The sequence below is a fragment of the Acinonyx jubatus genome, chromosome D2, assembly GCF_027475565.1.
Source record: "Acinonyx jubatus isolate Ajub_Pintada_27869175 chromosome D2, VMU_Ajub_asm_v1.0, whole genome shotgun sequence".
NCBI classification, from domain to species: Eukaryota; Metazoa; Chordata; class Mammalia; order Carnivora; family Felidae; genus Acinonyx; species Acinonyx jubatus.
Window position 1 is genome coordinate 84760790 of NC_069393.1, and position 18871 is coordinate 84779660.

Sequence of the window (18871 nt, forward strand, 5' to 3'; positions counted from 1 at the left end):
TTTCCTGTTCGTCTGTGCCAGGACCGTGAGAAGGAGCAGCCTGACTCTCGGGTTGGTTTCCGGGGCTGCTCCTCCGCCGTGGTGACTGCCTTGTTTCAGGCCATTTTGCTCTTGGCCTCCAGCTCGGGCTGGGGGCTCAGGAGCTGGGTCCCATCCTCAGCCGAGGCCTCCTGAGGGGTCCCGAGCTGAGCGGCGACCCCAGACCACAGCCGCTGTCCTCCGATGGGCTCGGGCGTTAACACACACACGGAAGAGCACCCCAGACGCCGTGCTTGCAACCCTACGCTGCAGCTCGGTGGCTACCTGGTTTGAGAGCCACAGAAGCTGTCCGTGAGGACAAAGATAGAAAAGATTTCAGTGTTTCACTTAAACTCTTCCTGTATCTGGGGTGATGAATGCAAGAAGCCAGTGTGATGGGACCAGATGCCATCTGCCAATGGGGGAGGGGGGGCGGTCCCCTGGCCCAGGTTTCTGGGGGGAGCCAGGCCCAGAGGCAGTGCTGCAGGTGAGGACAGTTTCCTCAAACAGGTGGTCGGCTCCCACAATCATCTCCTGTAACATCTGCGTCCTCTATCCTGGGAGGTGAGCTGGCAAATTTTAAGTCACACTTGTGACTTAAATTATAACCACTTATATTGTTATTATTATGATAATCATTATTATTATATGAAGGTAAATACAAGCATAAGATTTTTCCTTTGATGCAGAAAGCTTTCCGCCTCCAGGAAGGCAGGGTAAACCCAGTTTCTCCTAGCCTCCCCGTCAGTACGATGAAGCACTCTGGATATTGGATCTAGGACAAACATAAGAAGAAGGTGAAGAAGGAGGTCCACTGGGGACCCGGGGACCAGGAAGACCGTGGCGAGGGCGGAAGGGCCTGGAGAGCAGCCTGGTAGCACTTCACTGAGGGGATCGTGCAGACGGCAGACGAGCACGGACAGGTGTCAGTCACGATTAGGAAAAGCAAAGGAAAGCCACGGTGAGGTCGTGCCTGGCAAAATGCTGAAATCGAATACAGTGGCACCGAATGCGGGCGAGGAAGCAGGGGAGAGGGACGGTGGTGCGGCCCCTGCGGAGCGCGGCGTGGCGGCTTCTCCAACACCTCAAGGCTCAGCCACCACGCGGCCCAGAAACGGCGCTGGCGAGCGTTTGTATCGGAGGAACGAAGACTGTTCCTCAGTCACCCGCAGGTGCACCTGTACAGCAGCGATGTTAGCGGCGGCCACCCCGCGAACGCCCGGACGTCCTGCGGTGGGCGAGCCGTTACATCCGCCACGGCGGGTCCACGCTGGGAACACCGCACCGCGGTAAACACAGGGAGCCAGGGCTGCACGCGGTGGGTCCCCGCAAGGCCCCCTGCCGCACGCTTGCGTTTCTGTCACATTCTTGTGCAAGACAGAGACGGAAGGCAGCTTCGTGGTTGTCGGGCGAGGAGGGCAAAGGCGGGCGCAGGCTCCCCGGGCGGCACCAGGAGTCCTGTGCACCCACTTCGGAGTCCGTGTCCTGGGGCCGTGCCGTTGTCACCTGGGGGCGGTCTGCTCCTGCCCTTGCCGTCAGGGACGCTCCCACCCCGTGACCTCACGTGGCACGCTTGGACTCTTGACCTCTGCCCCTGGCTTCTAGAAGACACACTTCCGGATGGAGCGGAGGCCTCAGCCTCTGTGTCCCGACAGCGCGGTCTTGTGCAGCCCCGTGGTCGTCGGTGGGAAAGACCCCGGCGTGCCTGTGTGTCCGCCGTCCCAGGGTCGGTGCCGGCGGGGGGTCGGCTTCTTCCCCGCCGGCACCCAGGCCCCGAGTGCTGCTCCCCTCCTCCCGAGGCCGGTCCCCACCCCCGCGCCAGTCGCTCTCCTGCCCCACCGACGCGACTGCCTCCCCGTCCGCAGGTGTGGACCGGTTCTTGTGTCAGCACTTGCTCCCAGACGTGCCTGCGGCCGGTTGACTGCGCTCTGGGTGTCTCTTTTCCAGAACAAGTGCGTTTTGATGGGAGAGGGGTGTGGAGTGGTGGCCCACCTTCTGCCGGGCTCCCCGTGAGGGTCCTGCCTGGAGAGGGGCCCCCCACCGACACCCCACGTATGCCCGACGCGTGGCCTCGGCCTTTGCCCGCTCTCCTCCCAGATGCACTGCCCGGCACGGGCCCTTGTCCGACTGCCAACAGGGAGCACAGGCTGTACTCGGAGGGTCCCTGTGGATTTGACAAGTGTCTCCGCTCCCCCCTCCCTTTCGCCTGCCTTGGATTTCCATGGAAATAAGGCTTAGGAACATCAGATTATCCTTTCTTCTCCGTAGATAAAATCTTTAACCTGGAAAGGATCTGGGTCAGATACTATCAACTTTACAAGGTCGAAACCCCTTTACGACCCAGGACACTTCAAATTACATGGGGCCTTGCCCTGAGCGGTTCGCGGGCAGGCGGTTTTACTGCCATCAGGGACCCTCTCCCTACACGGTGCAGTGAGGACAGGGGCCTGGGCTCCGCGGGGGAGAAACCCTGGAGGCCAGCAGGGACCTGCTGGGGAGCAGCGCTGACCTACCCGCTTCCTGGTTAGCGGCTCCGGTTGGCGGTCGGGGCAAGCGCGTTCATCGACTGTAGAGCTTTGACTCCTTCTGAACTCTCTGAACATACAGCCGCTAACAGCGAGAGCAGAGGGAGCTCCTGACCCCGAAACAAAGGTGGGCGGACTGCACTATTAATCTACTCGTGTAGCGACTTCCTGAAAAAGTGTGACCCACATGGCTGGAGGCAGTGGGCATCGGGTCGGTGCGTGAGCCTGAGGCTTGGACGTGACCCTGCCCCCCACTTCCTCCCACACACCTGGGTCTCCCGAGCAGGTTGGTGACACTTATGGGGGGGGAGGCGCAAATTCAATCCAGAAAATATTTGAAATGCCCAGTGTTGTGCATTTTAGGGAGCTGGCTCCCCCTTGGGCTGTTGCTGCTGGGTCCCTCCACACCCCTGCCCCCCACCTGCACGCTGACCTGGTGACTGAGCTCTGCCGACAGGAGGCCCGAGGCCTGACCATCAGGGTTGTTCACATCTGTGGTTCAAGCAGTGTTGACCGTGGCCCCGTGGAGACGACACTCCCACCCACCCATGACCTGGTGGGTGGGGGGCTGGTGCAGCCTGCTCTGACCAAACCCTCCACCCCCAGCCCCCGCTTGCAGAGGCCAGTGATTCTCCCAGGCAGGGGTGAGCACTAGGGCGAAAGCATCCAGCAAAGCTCAGGGGCCTCCCAAGGCCTGGTGTCCCCCTCCAGCCACCTCTTCTGTCTGCCAGGGTGACAGGAAAGATGTGGGATCCATGACCTGGACACAATGGTTATAGCCAAGGCTTTACTGGGTGTGGGCACAGGGGGCAAAGCCACGGGGCATACAGAAGCACATAAGACAGAACAGGGGAACCCTGGACACCCTCGGTGCCACTTGTCCGTCCCCTGCAGGAGCCTGTCCCCCAACATAGACGGCGGGTGTCTCGGGGGCCAGATGCTTCCTTCCACCAAGCCCTTATCCCGTGCAAGCTTCAAGCTGATATCATCAGCACAAGTAGGACTTGGGGTAAGGCGTGAAAACCCCTCTCCTTCCCCTCGGCAGTGATCTCATCAAGTGCTCCCGGAGGAGGGTGCAGCCTGGGCTGGAAGGAGGAGCCCGTCCGAAATCCCTGCCTGGGGTGTGCGTGAACAGGGCCCGCCAGGTGCCCTCGGAGGACCCGGGGGCGGGGGAGGGGGGGGTGTTTCTTCTGTTCCCACTCATTTCCACAAATAATAAAGTCAACACGTTTATCACATGTGTCCCCAGATTGGTGTCGGAGAAAGATACTCATGCTGCCTTTGGGGAGATGTCAGGGAGGGCTCGAGACCCCTGGCTGCATCGAAAACTGTCGGGGCAGGGTGGTCAGTACTGAGAGGAGCAGTTCAGCCCCCAGGGGCTGGGGGGTGGTGGGCAGGAGCCCTGAGCCCAGGCCAGAGCAATCAGTCTGTGTTGAGCTGTGTGGGAGCGTGTTCCAAGCAGAGCAAAAGGCATGGTGGGCGGAGGGCGCGGGGCAGGGAGGGGAGGGGCCCGTGCCGCCTCAGGGCTGTGGGGCAGGTGTCTGTCTGGAACCTGCGCGCGGGGTGTCTCCCTCTTTAGACACCTGGTGACGCTGGCTGTCTATCCAGGAAAGGCCTGCGCAGTTTCATGGTAAAACACGTAACAAACAATGAACCCATTTAGAGAACGTTGAGTAAAGAATTGTTGGGGTGGAAGGCAGCCTTGGCAAATTGTCCAGGAGATTGGGGGTTCACTGGAATCTGGGGCGGGCAGCGGGGAGACATGCAGCGTCTTGACCAGGTGAGGGGGAGGCCAGGGCTGTCACCTGGGACTGGGGTCCCTCTTGGGGCGTCGAGGACACAAAAGACACAACCAGGCCAGAGAACGGGAGGAGGAAGGGTTTTGTTTGCAGCAAGTGACGAGAACGCGGATCCTTCCCAAAGCAGTGTCTCCCTGAACAGCACACCCGGGGAGGGGTTCACCCGAGGGGCTAACGCTCGCCGAGGGGCTTGCGCGCAGGGGCTCCAACACGGCACGGCACGGCACGGCACGGCGGCAAAAGTCCAGAGGCGTCGGAGTCCGGGCCGCAGTCACGAGGCCGGCCTGGGGCAGCTCCGCCGGGACTTGGGTGCCCAGGGGGGTTGAGATCCTGCAGAGGTCGCCCCGGGGGGGCGCGTCCGGCCAGACTTCACCTCCAAACCGGCTCTGGGGGTCGCGCCTCTGATGAGCCATCCCTCGTGTGATTAGGTTGCCTCCTGCCTGATGACGGCTGCTCGTCCTTCTTCCTGCTTTCCCAAGGCGGCCGGGGCCTGAGATGACTTTTCTTCCTCTTGTTTTTTTTTTTTTTTTTTCAAGCAGGCTTCATGCCCAGCGTGGAGCCCGATGTGGGGCTTGAACTCAGAACCCTGAGATCAAGACCTGAGCTGAAATCAAGAGTCAGATGCGTAACTGAGTGAGCCCCCCAGGCACCCGTGAAATGACTTTTCCCGCATCGGGAAAGCTGCGTCTGTCTGTCTTTCCAGGCCCCTCGACCCTCTCTGCCCACAGGGCCAGGCTGTGTCTTGAAATGGTGGCGTGGGAGTCACTGCAGAGAACAGCCTGGAGAGAACGTAGGGAGGGTGGTCAGGAGGCCCGGGTCTGGGGGACACGCCGACACTGGTCCCGGGACACAGGGGCTCTGCTCGCAGAGGGCCGTGGGCTGAAGATGCCAAGCCCTTGACCCAAAGCACCAGGCCAGCGGGTCCCAAAGGATGTCCCCGGGCCAGGGCGTTTAAGAGCTTCAGCAGGTGCCTGGGACCAGCATCGCACCCCAGGTGAGGCGTCCAGGACGTGTCACCGAGGCAGGCAGAATGCTGTCACTGGGTGTGTGAAGAGCAGAGTCCTTTTTCCGTCATTTTCTCAAGCGTGATGGGTTTTGGGGTCAAGGCAGCTCCTAGGCCTGGGGTCCTTCCAGGACCCGTGGACTTGGCCTCCGTGAACAGATGGAGCCTCCCCCGACACCGCCCCACCTTGGGCCTCCGTCCCGTCAGGTGCCCCCACCCAGCTTTCCTTGTGGTGGTTTCCTGCCAGGGATGGCTGGAGCGGGGGCACCCCCAGCCCTCCTCCAGGTCCCTGCTTTTGTTTGTGAACCCCAGCCCTTGTCCTGGTTTGCTTTCCTGCCTGAGCCCTCAGGGTGTGAGCTGCAGGCTTCTTGGCCCAGAACTAGCACGGGTCTAACTGGTCTAACCAGTGGGGCCGGTGTGGGCACAGCAGGTGCCTCACAAGCGCCTTCAGGGGCCCTGTTGGCAGCTGGCAGGTGCCTGGAGGTGTGAATTCCACCCAGACCGGTGTGAATTCCTTCTTGAGGCCTCCTGGCCCCCCAAGCGCTTTTGGCGACCAAAGCAGGAACTGGGGGGCTTTTCCTCCAGTTTGGATGAGACTTTTAACTTCCTACACGTTCCCTCACCCAAATGGAGCCCCGCCACACCACATCGCTGACCCCACCCACAAACGGAGCCACACAGGTCAGAGCCGCCGGGACCCTGTAAAGCGGCTCCGTCTGTTTCCCAGAGCAGAGCCGGCGGAAGACAGCTGTTCTCTTGGCTGCATTTTATCCTCCTCTCCACACACCCCGGTGCCTGAGCATCAGGCACCTGCAGCTGTCGGGACGCCCGTGACCACCGCAGTGGCAGCGGCGGAGGGGCGGTGCGCGGATGGGGTGCAGGCCTGCCCTAACCAGCCACAGCAGGAGCCCACGGGTCTCAGCGCTGGCTCTGAAGACTCGGGGGGGCGGGGGGAGAGTGGGAAAGGTCACCACAAGCCGGCAGAAGACCCTTGCACACGGAGCTGGAAAATCTGCAAAGCGGTGCCCAGGGGTGACTTGGAAAACACACCCCAAATTGAGAGCCTGGCCTCAGCCCCTCCTCTCCCCTCCCCCAAACAAGCGCTTCACGTGACAGGCGGCTGTGGGCAGGGAGACGTGGGCCAGCCACCGGGCTAGGGCGGGGGGACCACGTGCCTGCTGGCATCTCTTCTGAGACACGGCAAAACACCTTTAAACTCTCGGCGGGCCCTTTTCTCTCCTTCCTTGGGAGGCTGCTGCCCTCCCGAGTCCCTCTTCCGGCTCTGCACCCAGGCCCACTGTGAGCCCCTTCCCTCACTGGCCCCCGCCTCCTAGCGGCCGCCTCTCACCGTTGTGCCGCCCGGGCCCCCTGTACCTCTGGGGCTTTGTACTCATTCTGTGTCTCGGGGCCTCAGGGACCGAGCCGGGAGGGAGGACAGAGGCCGTGGGGACACGTCTGGAGAGCCTTTCCCGGGAAGTGCCGATAACCCAGCCCGCGCCCAGGCCCCCACTGTGAAAGCTGAACTTTGACGTCATATCCCAGGTTTGGGAGGGACTGTCCCAGCCTGTCAGCTGGAGCGGGTGGTGGGCACAGGGCGTCTCTGACCCAGGTCACTTGTTTGGACAACAGTTCTGGTGTCTGTAGTGCAGGAAGGAGGCCTCGGGGGCCAGGGACATTCTTGTCCCCACTTTGTGGAGGGGACTTCCCGGGTAGTAAGTGTGGAGCAGGACTCCAGCCGTGCCTCCTGCTGTTGAGCCCGGGCCCATACCGTCTGTGCGGTTGGTTGATGGGCCTGCTTCCCGCACTTGGCGCTGGGGCACCGAGGAAACGCAGCCGCAGGCCCACGGGGTGGTGGCGGGTGGGCGGCCCAGGGCAGCGCCCCTGCTCCGTGGGCTGGACGAGGGCGTGCGTTCACCCCCTAAGTTGGCTCAGGGTGAGAGTGCACGTCCTCCGGGGCGGAGTTCTTGGGCCCCCTGGGGGGTCTGGGGGTCCCTGCCTCTACGCCTCTGTCTGAGAAGCTCCTGGTTCACACCCACCATCGCCACCAGGATGCCACCCACCCAGGTATGACATTCGGGCCTTAAAGTTGGGTCCCCAGCTTCTCCTTCCAAAGGGGCAGAGAAAGAACTCCTCTCCAGCTCCCCGTTCGTGCCAGGCGCTGAGAAGTGCTTTACTTGTGGGGTCCCCATCAGAGCTGCTGAGCGCAGGGCCGAGGGCCTCTGTGGTCTGGGGCTGGGGACCCCGGGTGCGGTCGGGACGGCTTCCTCAGGGCGCAAGATGCCAGCCTTGTCCCACCCCCCGCAGCCCAGCTCCCACCAGCGTTGCCTGGCTCCCACCAGGGTCTCGAGGCTCCCACCAGGGTCTCGCGGCTCCCGCCAGGGTCTCGAGGCTCCCACCAGGGTCGCAGGAGGCCAGCCTGCTCACCAGGTGTGCTCTCCCTGCAGGTGATGGAGAAAATGTAGCAGATCCACGGTGAGGCGCTACCTGCCCAAGCGTGGTGCGGACAGACCAGCCTAGACGAGCGGCCCTCCCCGGGCCCCCCGTGGGCCACCCTCACCATGTCCAAGAAGGGCACGGGCGGCCGAGGCAAGGGGGACAAGGCGGAGGCCTTCGCTGCACTGCAGGCTGCCAATGAGGAGCTTCGGGCCAAGCTCACCGACATCCAGATTGAGCTGCAGCAGGAGAAGAGCAAGGTGGGCCCCCACGCCCTGCCCCTCTCACTTCTCCACACCCTCCCGGGCCCTGGGGTCTGCCCGGAGGGGGCACGGTGGGGTCTCTGCCCAAGTGCCCGCCAGCTCTCTCCAGGCAGCTGGCGTGCACAGACAGCTCTGGAGAAGAGCGGGGCAGGGGGCGGGCTGGGGTGAGTGAGGGGACCGTGCCGGGTCGGTGCCGGGGCCTCCAGAGGGACCTCAGCCTGTGGCACCGTCCTGGGAAGTGTCCCTTCCCCCTGAAGTGGTCACCGTGGAACTGAGCCCACATATAGCAGGCCTGGCATGTGGATGAAGGAGACAGGCCGGGCTTGCTGTTTCCACGTGCGGTCGGAAACGCGGAGGCGGGCCCGCAGGGGTGGTGGGGCCCAGAGACCACAGTGGGAGGCGCCGGATGGCCCCACCGGACATCAGCACTTGGGGTCCTTGAGGCCCATAGGGAAGGCTGGGGCCGGGGCCTCTGGGAGGAGTGTGGGGGGCTGGTCACAGGGCAGCTCAGTGCCAGGCCAAGCCTGGGGTGGTGGGCATCCCACCGGCCCCCCGCCCCCCTCTCTGCCATAAGTCTGCCCTCTGCCCTCTCCCCATCTGGGGAGGTTGAGAAGAAAGGATTCGGAGAGAGGCGGGTCTGGAGGGGGACGGTTCTTGCGGGAGGCGGGTGGGGGAGGGGATCAGGTGGTTGGGCCCAGTTGCCTAACGCCTGGGTTACCCGCGCGGGTTAAATCATGAATGCTGTACTATTCCGTGCCACGTGGTAATGACACGAAATTAGATTCAGTGTCCAACAGACTGGTATTAGGACTCGGCCACGCTGCCCATCTACGTGCCATCTGCTGGTTCAGCCACGAAGCCTGCGTGACTTCCCGCCAGACTCTTTACAGGAAGAGTGTGTGGCCCACGCCGGGCGCTTGCCCTCTGCCTCAGGTCCCTGCTCCGCACCAAGGGGACAGTAGCAGCACCTTCGGTGCCAGGGAGGGACGGCTCGAGGGGCCCAGGATGAGCTTGCCGCTCCGATGCCATTGGCTGCGGTCACAGCGACCACGTGGCCGCTCCCGTGGCGAGGCATCCTCTGTGGGCCCACAGGAGAGCCGGAGCCCACGGGGGAGCCCGGTGGCATCGACGTCAGCACGGCTCGGGGTCAGGCAGTCGCCAGGTCGGCAGGGGCGGCACCGAGAGGCGCGGGCGCACAGCGTGGGTGGAGTCAGGGCCAAGGTGCAGACGTCTGGAGGCCCAGGACCCTGCCTCAGACACCGCTCACGGGTTGTCCGATGGGACGCGGACAGCAAGGCCCTCGTCTCGGTGAAAATGCTCCTCGTCCAATGCGCAGAAGCACCACGCGGAAATCGCCGAGCGGTACTTGCCTCGTGTGCCGACTCTGTGCCCGTTGCCACGGCATTGTCTTCCTGTGTGGTTTTACCAAAACCCACCCATCCCCACAGCCCAGGGGAGCGGGAGGGGGCCGCCTCCTCGCTTGTCAGCACCCCAGGCCGGCGGGGTCAGAGATCACGCCCTCTCGCTGCCGGGCAAGGGCCCTGGGGCTGGGGCCCTGCCACCATTTATGTTGGTGCAAGATTCGGAAGGAACGGACGAAACGGCCCCGGTGCCCGCTCCGGGGGCCTCGTGTTACAGGCTCCTCGCCGCACGTCCGGGGCTCCTTCCTAACGCAGAGATGACGGCAGAGTGCCGCCCCCGGGTCCTCTCTCTTCACCGCACACAGGCTCCTGGGGGTCCCGCGTGCGGCTGCGGAGCGGCTCCAGCACCCCTTCGCGATCCGGTGCCCGATGTTTGGCCCACACATCCTGGCTGCTTCTGATTTTCGGCTGACGGGGCGCCGTGCAGGGAGCACCCTGTGTGCACGTGTGAGGGTGCTTGCAGAATAAGCTCTCGCAGGTGGGTTTGCTGGGTCCGGCCGTGTGCACGTTTCCAGGGATCACACGGGCGCCCACACCTGCCCCACCCCACGCAGGTCCGGTGGGTGACACATTCCTCACGCCTCTTTCCAGTTCCCGCCTGCGCTCCCCCGTCCCCCCAGCAGCCAGTTCAGTAACTCAGGATCCCTTCGGATCCTGAGAAGGTGCCTCCGGCTGGTCTGTCCACTCAGCCCATCGAGAGGAGCCTCGCTGCAAAAACGCTACATGTGGGCCGCGAACCACGCACCTCGGTCGTCGTGAAGTGGGGGGTGGAAAACACAGTCCGGTGATCACAACCGTCAATAGCCTCATCCTCATCAATCCTGAAATCTTTACACGTGCCACAGTTAGTGTCCCTGGTGCACCCACGGGACAGGTTTGCATAACCAGACCCAGAAGGCGGGACTGGCACCTTCTGTCTGGTTTTCGGCATGTTCCAGATGTTCTGGAAGCACCCAGGGAGGAGAGCTTGATTCTGGACTCACGGTGGAAGTCCGGGGACGGCCACAGGACCCTGTCCTCTTCCGCAAGCCTGCCTGGACGGCAGGAGTCTCACAGAGGCCGTGGAGGCACTGACCCCACCTGCACACAGCGCCCACCCCTCACCAGGAATTCCCAGCGCAGCAAAATTCTGGAGGAGAAACATCTCGTTGTGCAGATTGCAGCTGTCACGGTGGAGAAAGTCGCTGGAAGCCTGGAAAGATGCCAGTAAATGTCGCCACCAGAGCAGAGCACTCTGGGTCTCGGGCCAGCGGTTAATTTGTCACCGAAGGCTGCTTGTGTGAATGGAGACTTGACAGTAAAGAATAAAATGACTCAAATGGAAGCAGGACTGTCCTCCTGCCCGCCCTCTGTCGGGAGATTGAAGCGGGACCATCTCTGGAGAAGAACCTTCTGGAAGGAGGGAGCCAGCTCTGCAGGGAGAGGAGCTCAAAGGGAGGGCCTCACGGGAGCCGCCATGTCCCAGTGAGGGAGACACCAAGGAACAGGAAGGCGGCCGGGCCAGAGGAAGCCAGGCTGGCAGGCACCTGGGGTGTAGTCACCCCACCTGGAAATCGGGGAGGGCCTCTCAGAAGAGGTGGTTTTAGACAGAGACCAGAATGACCAGTAAAGGTGGGTCTGAGGGTGGCTCGCTCTGGGCAAGGCTCACCTGATGCAGCGGCAGGAAAGGCGGTCCAGAGTTCAGGCCATGGGGGCCGCGCAGGTGGCCATATTGTCTGGACCGGGACACCTGGGAGGGCGGAGGGGTCCTGAAGCAGATCAGGACCTACTAGGAGACCATGAACTTAGCCTCAGACTCGGCGTGTGCAGTGTCCCGGTCACAAGGTCAGGGTGTTTGTTACACTAAAGCAGTGAAGGTTGCAGTCTTTCCAAACCCAGTGAGGTGGGGGGGTCTAGAAATACCAAGTGTCCTGCCCGTTTGTGATGAGGAGGGGACATAGCAGGAGGCCAGGCAGGGAAGGGCACGGAATGAGGGCAGGAGGCTGGAGCAGAGGCAGCCCACGGCACGGGGCTGGGTCCACGGGGAGTGGTGGCCTCAGCTCTGTCCACGGAAGGTGTGGGAGTCGACAGCAGGACTTAACCGCCAAATCCCCAAATCCTAATTGTGTCCACACCTCCTGTGGGAGACAGTCATTCGCTGCTACAGGCCTGGAACCCAGTCCCCGCCCCGGTGCCTGAGGGGCCGCAGGGAAGCTTCAGACTTCTCCTCGTCAGGCGAGACTTGGACATAAATCTCACTGGAAATAGAGCCACATGGGACTTTGGAGACAAAAACATGGTAGGAACAAAACAACGAGCCAGAGAAAAAGTGCCTTCTTCATAAAGCTAATAGCTTGAAAGAACAAAGACTAAGACAGAATGTTCCGGAAACTGGCCTAACATGGGGAAAGGCCACAGGCAACCCGTGTGGAACATAAGGGGGGGTGCATTCAGTCATTCAAAGCAAGGCCTGACTGTGCACCAGCCAGGAAGTGGGCCGTGTAGCCGTGGCACATGTGAGGCGGGCCCTGCTCCCCTGTGGGTCCTCGTGCAGACGGCCGAGTCCTCAGCACCCCATATCTGAGGGAACCGCAGACTATTTCCTGGAAATAAGACCGTAGACAAAAAAGTCCTTTCCGCGTGGCCCACAAGCAACGAGGCAGCGTCCCAGTGGGACTGTTGATCCATTTAACTTAAAATTCCGTCGACCTCTGAGCAAATTCGTTAAGCAGTATTTGAGAGCCACGAACGTTCATGGCATCAGAAAGGATTACAGCAGCTTCCACCCGTAAATGGGTGTGGAGCAGGATCCCAAAGCCCCTGTCAGGAGACGGAGGACTGTTGGTGGCGTGGCCGGTGCCCGTGGGGCCTGCCCAGCACGGTGGCCTGAGCGCAGGACCCCACCTGCCGGCCCGAGGCCGTGCTGCTGTCTATTGGAGCCGTGCCTTTTCTCTGCGGTTTAAGCCAATCACACGAACTCCGCTCCTAACACACACCTTGGTCGCCTGCCTACGCTTCTCCAGCTAAGACTCTAGGTGCACCTCCATTCTGCTCAGGAGGTTGTTGGTGGGAGACTGTGTCCCGACGCCCGGCTGGCTCCATACCGACCCTTCAGGGGAGCGCCCGTCCTGTGAGCACCTGCTCTCTGCCGGGCCTGTGCTGGTCATGGGCCACGAGTGGGCCATCCTCGTGGGGCTGAGGTCTGGCCTGAGCGTGAAGCCGGTCTTGACCCGGGAGGGGAGACGGTCGCGCCCACCAGCGAGGCAACGGCGCGCCTGTAGGCAGTGTGCGCCCTCTGTTTCCAGGGCAGGTCCGAGCCACCGGGATGGCAGGCCGGGCGGGGTCCTCCTGTGCTGGCACCCCCACCTCTGGGAAAGGCTGGCTCGGCCCCGTGTGGGACGCGGAGGTCTCGTCAGTGTCCACCCCCACCCCCAGCTCCAAGGTTTCTTCAAGGACTTCGGGCAGCACTGAACACAGTTTCTCTCTGAATTAAACTTGAGGATGGCGAGGCCACGTGTGCTCCATGGCCGGCGGGTCTTGTCGGGGCAGAACAGTGGGAGAATGAGGAGACACCCTGGGATTCCTCAAGGAAAAGACGCAGAGCTCAGAGAGCAGGGCGGGACCGTCACGGCCACGGAACTGACCACGCAGGCACGGCACGGCCGTGACAGACGGGGAGGGAGCGGGAAGCGTGGGGGAACAGGCGCTCTCGTCATCACGGCGGGCGGGCAGAGCGTGAACATCGCGGCCACGGTGTTCGCCCGACCGCACGCCTCCCGCGGACCAAGTGAAGGAGTGATTATGGGATGTTCTCCCGCCATCCCTGGTTTCCTTGGCAACCAGATTCCGCGCGAGGGAGCGGAGGCGCCGAAGCCGCCAAGAACTGGGACAGAAGCCCCGCGTTTGAGTTGGAAACCGCGTGGGAACTTCAGCGCGTTTTACCACGTGAATGGGGTCCACCGGGAAGGCCTGCCACGGAGACCAGCCCGGAGCAGGGAGCCGCCCGGGGCCCGGGCCGTGACTGGAATACCATTTCCCATCGCAAGAAATCAGGGCGACTGGAGGACAGTCGTGGGCAGGAGGTGAGCACGCGGGCCCGGGACACTCGGCCTGGTGGACAGGAGACAACCGGGGTCACGGGGCGTCCGAAGGGCTCGGGGCCGCCTCTCACTGGCCGCACAAGGGGTGCTCGGGGCGCCAGTAAGGGTGAGGCCAGCAGCGGTTGAAATCGTCAACTGTATTTAAATCCCTTCTGAGGCCGACGTGGTCCCTTGAAAACTGGGCCCCTTGAAGCAATGGGTCCAGTGGGCGTCCCGCAGCGTCAAGGGGACCAGCCACCCCAGATGCAGAAACCGCTCAGCCCCGGGACTCTGAAAAGGCAAAGCCGCAGCCCCGCTGGTCGAGAGCCCCAGCCACCAGCCCTGCCGCTGAGCCACCCACAGCGCGTGGCCACGTGAGGCAGACTTTAATGAGGTCCTGGGAGGCTGCGGCCCGTCGGGGGACAGCTGTGGATCTCGGGGAAACATCTCTACGTGCTTCATTGGTGCAATAACCTTCTCAACAACGCACTATAAAGCTGTCGTGGGTTCCTGAAACAGGCCTGAGTCACAAAGGGCCCCCGGGGCTCAGGGTGCCGGCCACTTTGCTCACTGTGTCCGGTGCTGTGACCCGCGTGTGGCTGCTGCGAGGCTGCCGTGAGGCTGTCGCCAGCTTTCCGTCAGCCACCTCTCCCCCACCCGCGTGCTCGGGGCCACGCGCCTCCCCGCCATCCCGCATCTCCAGTAGGGGAGACTCAGATGCCAAATGGGGAGGAATTCGCAGGCTGCGCGTGGAGGGAGCTTCAGAGGAAGCCCGCTGCGGGAGACAGACGGGGGGCGGACGGCAGAGATGGGAGCCCAGAACCGCAGGCGAGCGAGGACGCAGACAGTCCCGGGGCGCAGAAGCGTCTCCTGGGAGCGCCCCGTTCTGCTTGTTCCTCTGTCTTCAGCGGCCGGTTCCGCAGCGGCCGTGGCGGGGACGCAGGCGCTGAAGGGACCCCGGCCCCGTTTGCTCCCTGTGAGCCGACCGCTCGCATTCTGAGGCACGCGGGGCAGGGCGCTCCGTGCGGGTCAGGGTGTTCAGCAGGCCCTTCGGGCGCTGGCGGACCGTCCCGGGGAGGTCATGGGCACCGGACGGGAGGGCCCCGTTTTCCCCCAGACGGCTTCGACGGTGGTCAGCACTAAACCCTGAACATTTCTGGTCCTCTTTCCTCCGCCCGCCCTCCCAGCTCCGACCAGCACCTGCTCTGAGTGCAGATTCTTGTTCTTTTCTCTGCTGGTTCCGTCCAGGAGGCCGTTCTGGCTCCACCACGTCCAGGCGCGGGACCTCCGGCACCCGACCCTCGGCGTCCACACCGCACAGAGGGGGCCGTGGCAGCCTCCCACGTGTGCTGACACCGCCCCGGAGTGGGCGCCCTCGAGAGTACAGATTACTAATCGCACCGCCCTGCCCCCACGACTGAGAACCGCTACCAAAAATCTGCTTTTCCATGTGTCCTCAGTTCAATTTAAACTGGAAAAAAGGGCAGTTCACATTGGATGGAAAAGGAGTAAACACCCGTGTGCGCTAAGCTCCAACAGCCACCCCATTCTTTGGAGGAAACCCAGAGAGCTGGCCAGGGGCTCGCTCCGCCCCCTGTGCCAGTGTCAGGGGCCTGGAGGGCTCAGACAGGGCTCCCGGGCTGGAATTTCCTCCAGCACTGGGGGGTCCAAGCCGTCCGGGGACACTTGCCCTGCAGGAGGGACACTCTGTCCCAGAGACAGGGATGAATAAGGCACTTTTTGTGCAGGGGCGTGAACGGTGGGGTCAGCGTGCAGAGGCAGGGCTGGAGACTGCAGGCAAGATTTGCAGGCACTCGGGCAGGGTCGAGGGTCAGATGGGGTTGGATGGCTTGGGGGGACAGCAGCCAAGGACCGTGGCCCCACATGAGGTGCTGTGGATGGGGATGCAGAGTGGAGGTGGGGTGGGAGGGGCAGGCTGGACCCAGGGCAGCTTAGCCTCTGTTTCATCCCGTGTTAGGTTCTGAGCACCAACTTTGTGCCACATGTGGGTGGTGTGGTCATTGAGCCAAGGGTGAAGTTCTAGATAAAAACAAAAGATTTGGTAAAAAAAATCCAAGTGATTCCAAAAATCTAGACGTTACGCGTCATCTAGACAGAGTGCGGCGGCCTGGGTGGGCCTCCCCGTTGGCCAAGACCGTCACAGAAGGTGAGCGTGACACCCTTGTCATGGGGCTGGAGGGTCGTGCCCGAGGGGCCTCCCGCGCCCTCTTCCCGGTGGTTCACCGGAGAGGCGGCCGCTGGGCCCCCTGCACGGCTGGGCCTGGCCACGGGGGAGACGACAGAGCACATCTGTGTGCGCCCACGTGTCTGTGACCTCACCCTCCAGGCTCACAGTGTTTCCAGCCTCCTGCCCCTGCGGACGCCCACGGGTGCGTGGTCCCACCGCCCGCAGGCAAGGCTTGACTCGGCCTCCAGTCCGCACGTCAAGGAGACATTCTGGAAGGGAAGACGGCTCCCGGCCTGGCAGGAAAGAACCCCGGAGGTCCCCACGCCCGCCCGGCCCCCGGGGCCCGCGGCGGCAGAGGCGGGCTCCGCAGCAACACGCCTCTGCGGTCTTGTGTTTCAGGTGAGCAGGGTGGAGAGGGAGAAGAACCAGGAGCTGAGGCAGGTGCGGGAGCACGAGCAGCACAAGAGCGCCGTCCTGCTCACCGAGCTGAAGACGAAGCTGCACGAGGAAAAGACGAAGGAGCTCCAGGCCGTGCGGGAGGTGCTGCTGCGGCAGCACGAGGCCGAGCTGCTCAGGGTCATCAAGATCAAGGACAACGAGAACCAGCGGCTGCAGGCGCTGCTGCACGCGCTCCGCGACGGCGCCCCCGACAAGGTCAAGACCGTGCTGCTGTCTGAGGCCAAGGAGGAGGCCAAGAAGGGGTTCGAGGTGGAGAAGATCAAAATGCAGCAGGAGATCTCTGAGCTCAAGGGGGCCAAGAGGCAGGTGGAGGAGGCGCTGACCATCGTGATCCAGGCCGACAAGATCAAGGCCGCGGAAATCAGGAGCGTGTATCACCTCCACCAGGAGGAGATCTCCCGCATCAAGAAGGAGTGTGAGCGGGAGATCCGCAGGCTGGTACGTGCTGCGGGGTCGCGGGGCGGGGGCTGCTGGCGGGGTGTGGGGCGCGGGGCGGGGGGCTGGGCGCTGCTGGCGGGGCCTGCTGGGCGTGGGGGGATGTGGGGCGTGGGAGCTCACTGGATCCAGAGGGGTGAGACCAGAAGCCCCCGGGGCGAGGTCCTGGGCCTCCAAGGCCGTCCTGGCATCGATGCCTGTGCACTACCTGGGAAAGCATCCTCTCCATCTGGGCCGTAGCAAGCGCGTCTCGTCCGGTCGGAAGGGCCAAATGCTGGCAGCTGCCTCTGGGGCGTCCGAATGGCTCCAGGGACCGGCTGGCCGTGGCCGGCACCCGTAGACTCCATGTTGTCAGAGACCCAGAGCTAAGAAGTTGAAGAGAATGGTCAGGGTTGGTGAGGGGTTGTGCCTGACCCCCCCTCCCTCCCCCGGGAACCTGGACCTCCTCCGTGCTTTTGGGGGAACACTGCTCGAGCATCGAGCCCTGGGTCACCTGTCAGGGGCTTTGCCAGGACCCAGCTGGCTTTGCCGCCCATCCCACGGAGGACCCTGGGGGTCCCCTTCATGGGATCAGCAATCTTTCCAGCCGGCACAGCTGTGCACCCGGGGCACCTCTCCCTACTTCGGGGGGCTCTAATGTCCAGACACTGCCCCCAGGCTGTACCGCTTCCCAGATGGGGTGTGGCCCTTGTCCGGACCCGTGGCCCTGAGGTGAGCACAGACTTGTGAACCACACACAGTGCTGCCATGTTGTGCACGTGGGGGCCCTGAACTCTCCCAACCTGGAGGGCCCCCTCCTTTCCCAGAGTGTCCCATGTTCCGGGTACCCCCCAGACGACTCTAAGCCATGTGTCGGCACCTCCTTGAGCCACCGAGGACCTGGCCAAAATACCACCTCTGAGCAGTGGGGGGTTCCTCACGTGACAGGATGGCCCCTCGGCTCCTCTTCTGCCCCAGAGAGGAACGAAGCCAGTGCCCAGGCTGCTCAAGGAAGGAGGGGCAGGGCGGTCAGTACCCGATGCCCAGTTCCAGGTAGACCCTGTTCACCTCCATGGGATTCACTGTGCACAGGCCAGTGGCCCCATCTCCTTAGCTCAGGACCTGTAACAAAACTAGCAGGTCCCTTGCAGGTCCCTGTGGGTCCCTCACCCCTAGCGTGGATGCCCCGGAGGCAGCTACGGGCAGTGCTTCTAGCCGATTCTTCTGGAGTCTGTGCCAGCTTCTCAGAAACATGCTTAAACGTGTACTCCTTGAAACCTCAGTTTCCACTGTGCTCCCGCCTCTGCCTCGATTGTCCTGGCCAGCTCCTGTTGTGGGCCAATTCACAATGGCGTGGGCAGTGTCAGGGGAGAACCGGGGGTGGTGACCACAGCAGGGGCTTGCTGGGGCCCTGGAGAAGGGGCGGGCGGCGACCACGGGACCTCCGGACCCCTGGAGGGCCCTGCCACAGCCAACTCAGCACAGTCGGGAGGGGGGAGCATGGGGCCATCCTCCTGGGGGTAATTTGGGGATAAGAGAGGGTCCCGTGGGACACTTGGAGCTTTACCTTGGCTTAAGTGAATCACCGTTTGCATGACTGTTTCTGTGTTAGCGTTACTCACAAAAGACCCACAGTGACCCCTGGTTCTATTACCTTTGTTATACGTACTTTTGTTTTCCCGGAATTAACTTTCTAAGTGCCTATTCCTAATTCACCCCGGGATTTCCAGTAAAATGCGCCTCTGCTGTGAGCACGGTGAACAATGAACGATCAGTCCACCCACTGACCTGGTTTCTGAGACACCCCTTCTGGAGACCTCTGCCTGCCGGCTGCCCCTGCTGCCAGCCCCACCCTCCTCTGCCGTCATCCTGGGAGCCCCTCCTCTCTCCTGGGCTAGATTCCTCCCACATCTTCCTCTTTTCTTTTTTTGGAAAAAAAAGAAGCCAAAATTTTATTTATGTTCATTTATTTTTGAGAGAGAGAGAGAGAGAGAGAGACAGAGCATGAGTGGAGGGGAGGGGCAGAGAGAGAGGAAGACACAGAATCCGAAGCAGGCTCCAGGCTCTGAGCTGTCAGCACACAGCCCGACGCAGGGCCGGAACTCACAAGCTGCGAGATCATGACCTGAGCTGAAGTCAGACACTTAACCAACTGAGCCACCCAGGCGCCCCCTTCCTCTTTCTTGATCAATGTACTTTCTTATTTCGGAGGAACACATTCTCCAATAGCTTCCTGGAAACAGAGAGGGTGGAGATCAATGTTGTAAGACGCTGTGTGTATGAAAGTTTT

The 18871-nt window shown here is 62.5% G+C and overlaps 1 protein-coding gene across 25 annotated transcripts in view; it reads left to right on the plus strand.

Moving 5' to 3' along the window:
- Positions 1 to 18871, plus strand: part of JAKMIP3 (Janus kinase and microtubule interacting protein 3) — a 111990-nt gene that overhangs the window by 38735 nt on the left and 54384 nt on the right. For all 25 annotated transcript variants that reach the window (XM_053207964.1, XM_053207970.1, XM_053207971.1 and 22 more), the window contains exons 2-3: positions 7790 to 8038; positions 16108 to 16605. In XM_053207964.1, the coding sequence (XP_053063939.1) occupies positions 7904 to 8038; positions 16108 to 16605 (633 nt within the window). In that variant the 5' untranslated portion in view covers positions 7790 to 7903. The remainder of the gene's footprint in view (positions 1 to 7789; positions 8039 to 16107; positions 16606 to 18871) is intronic.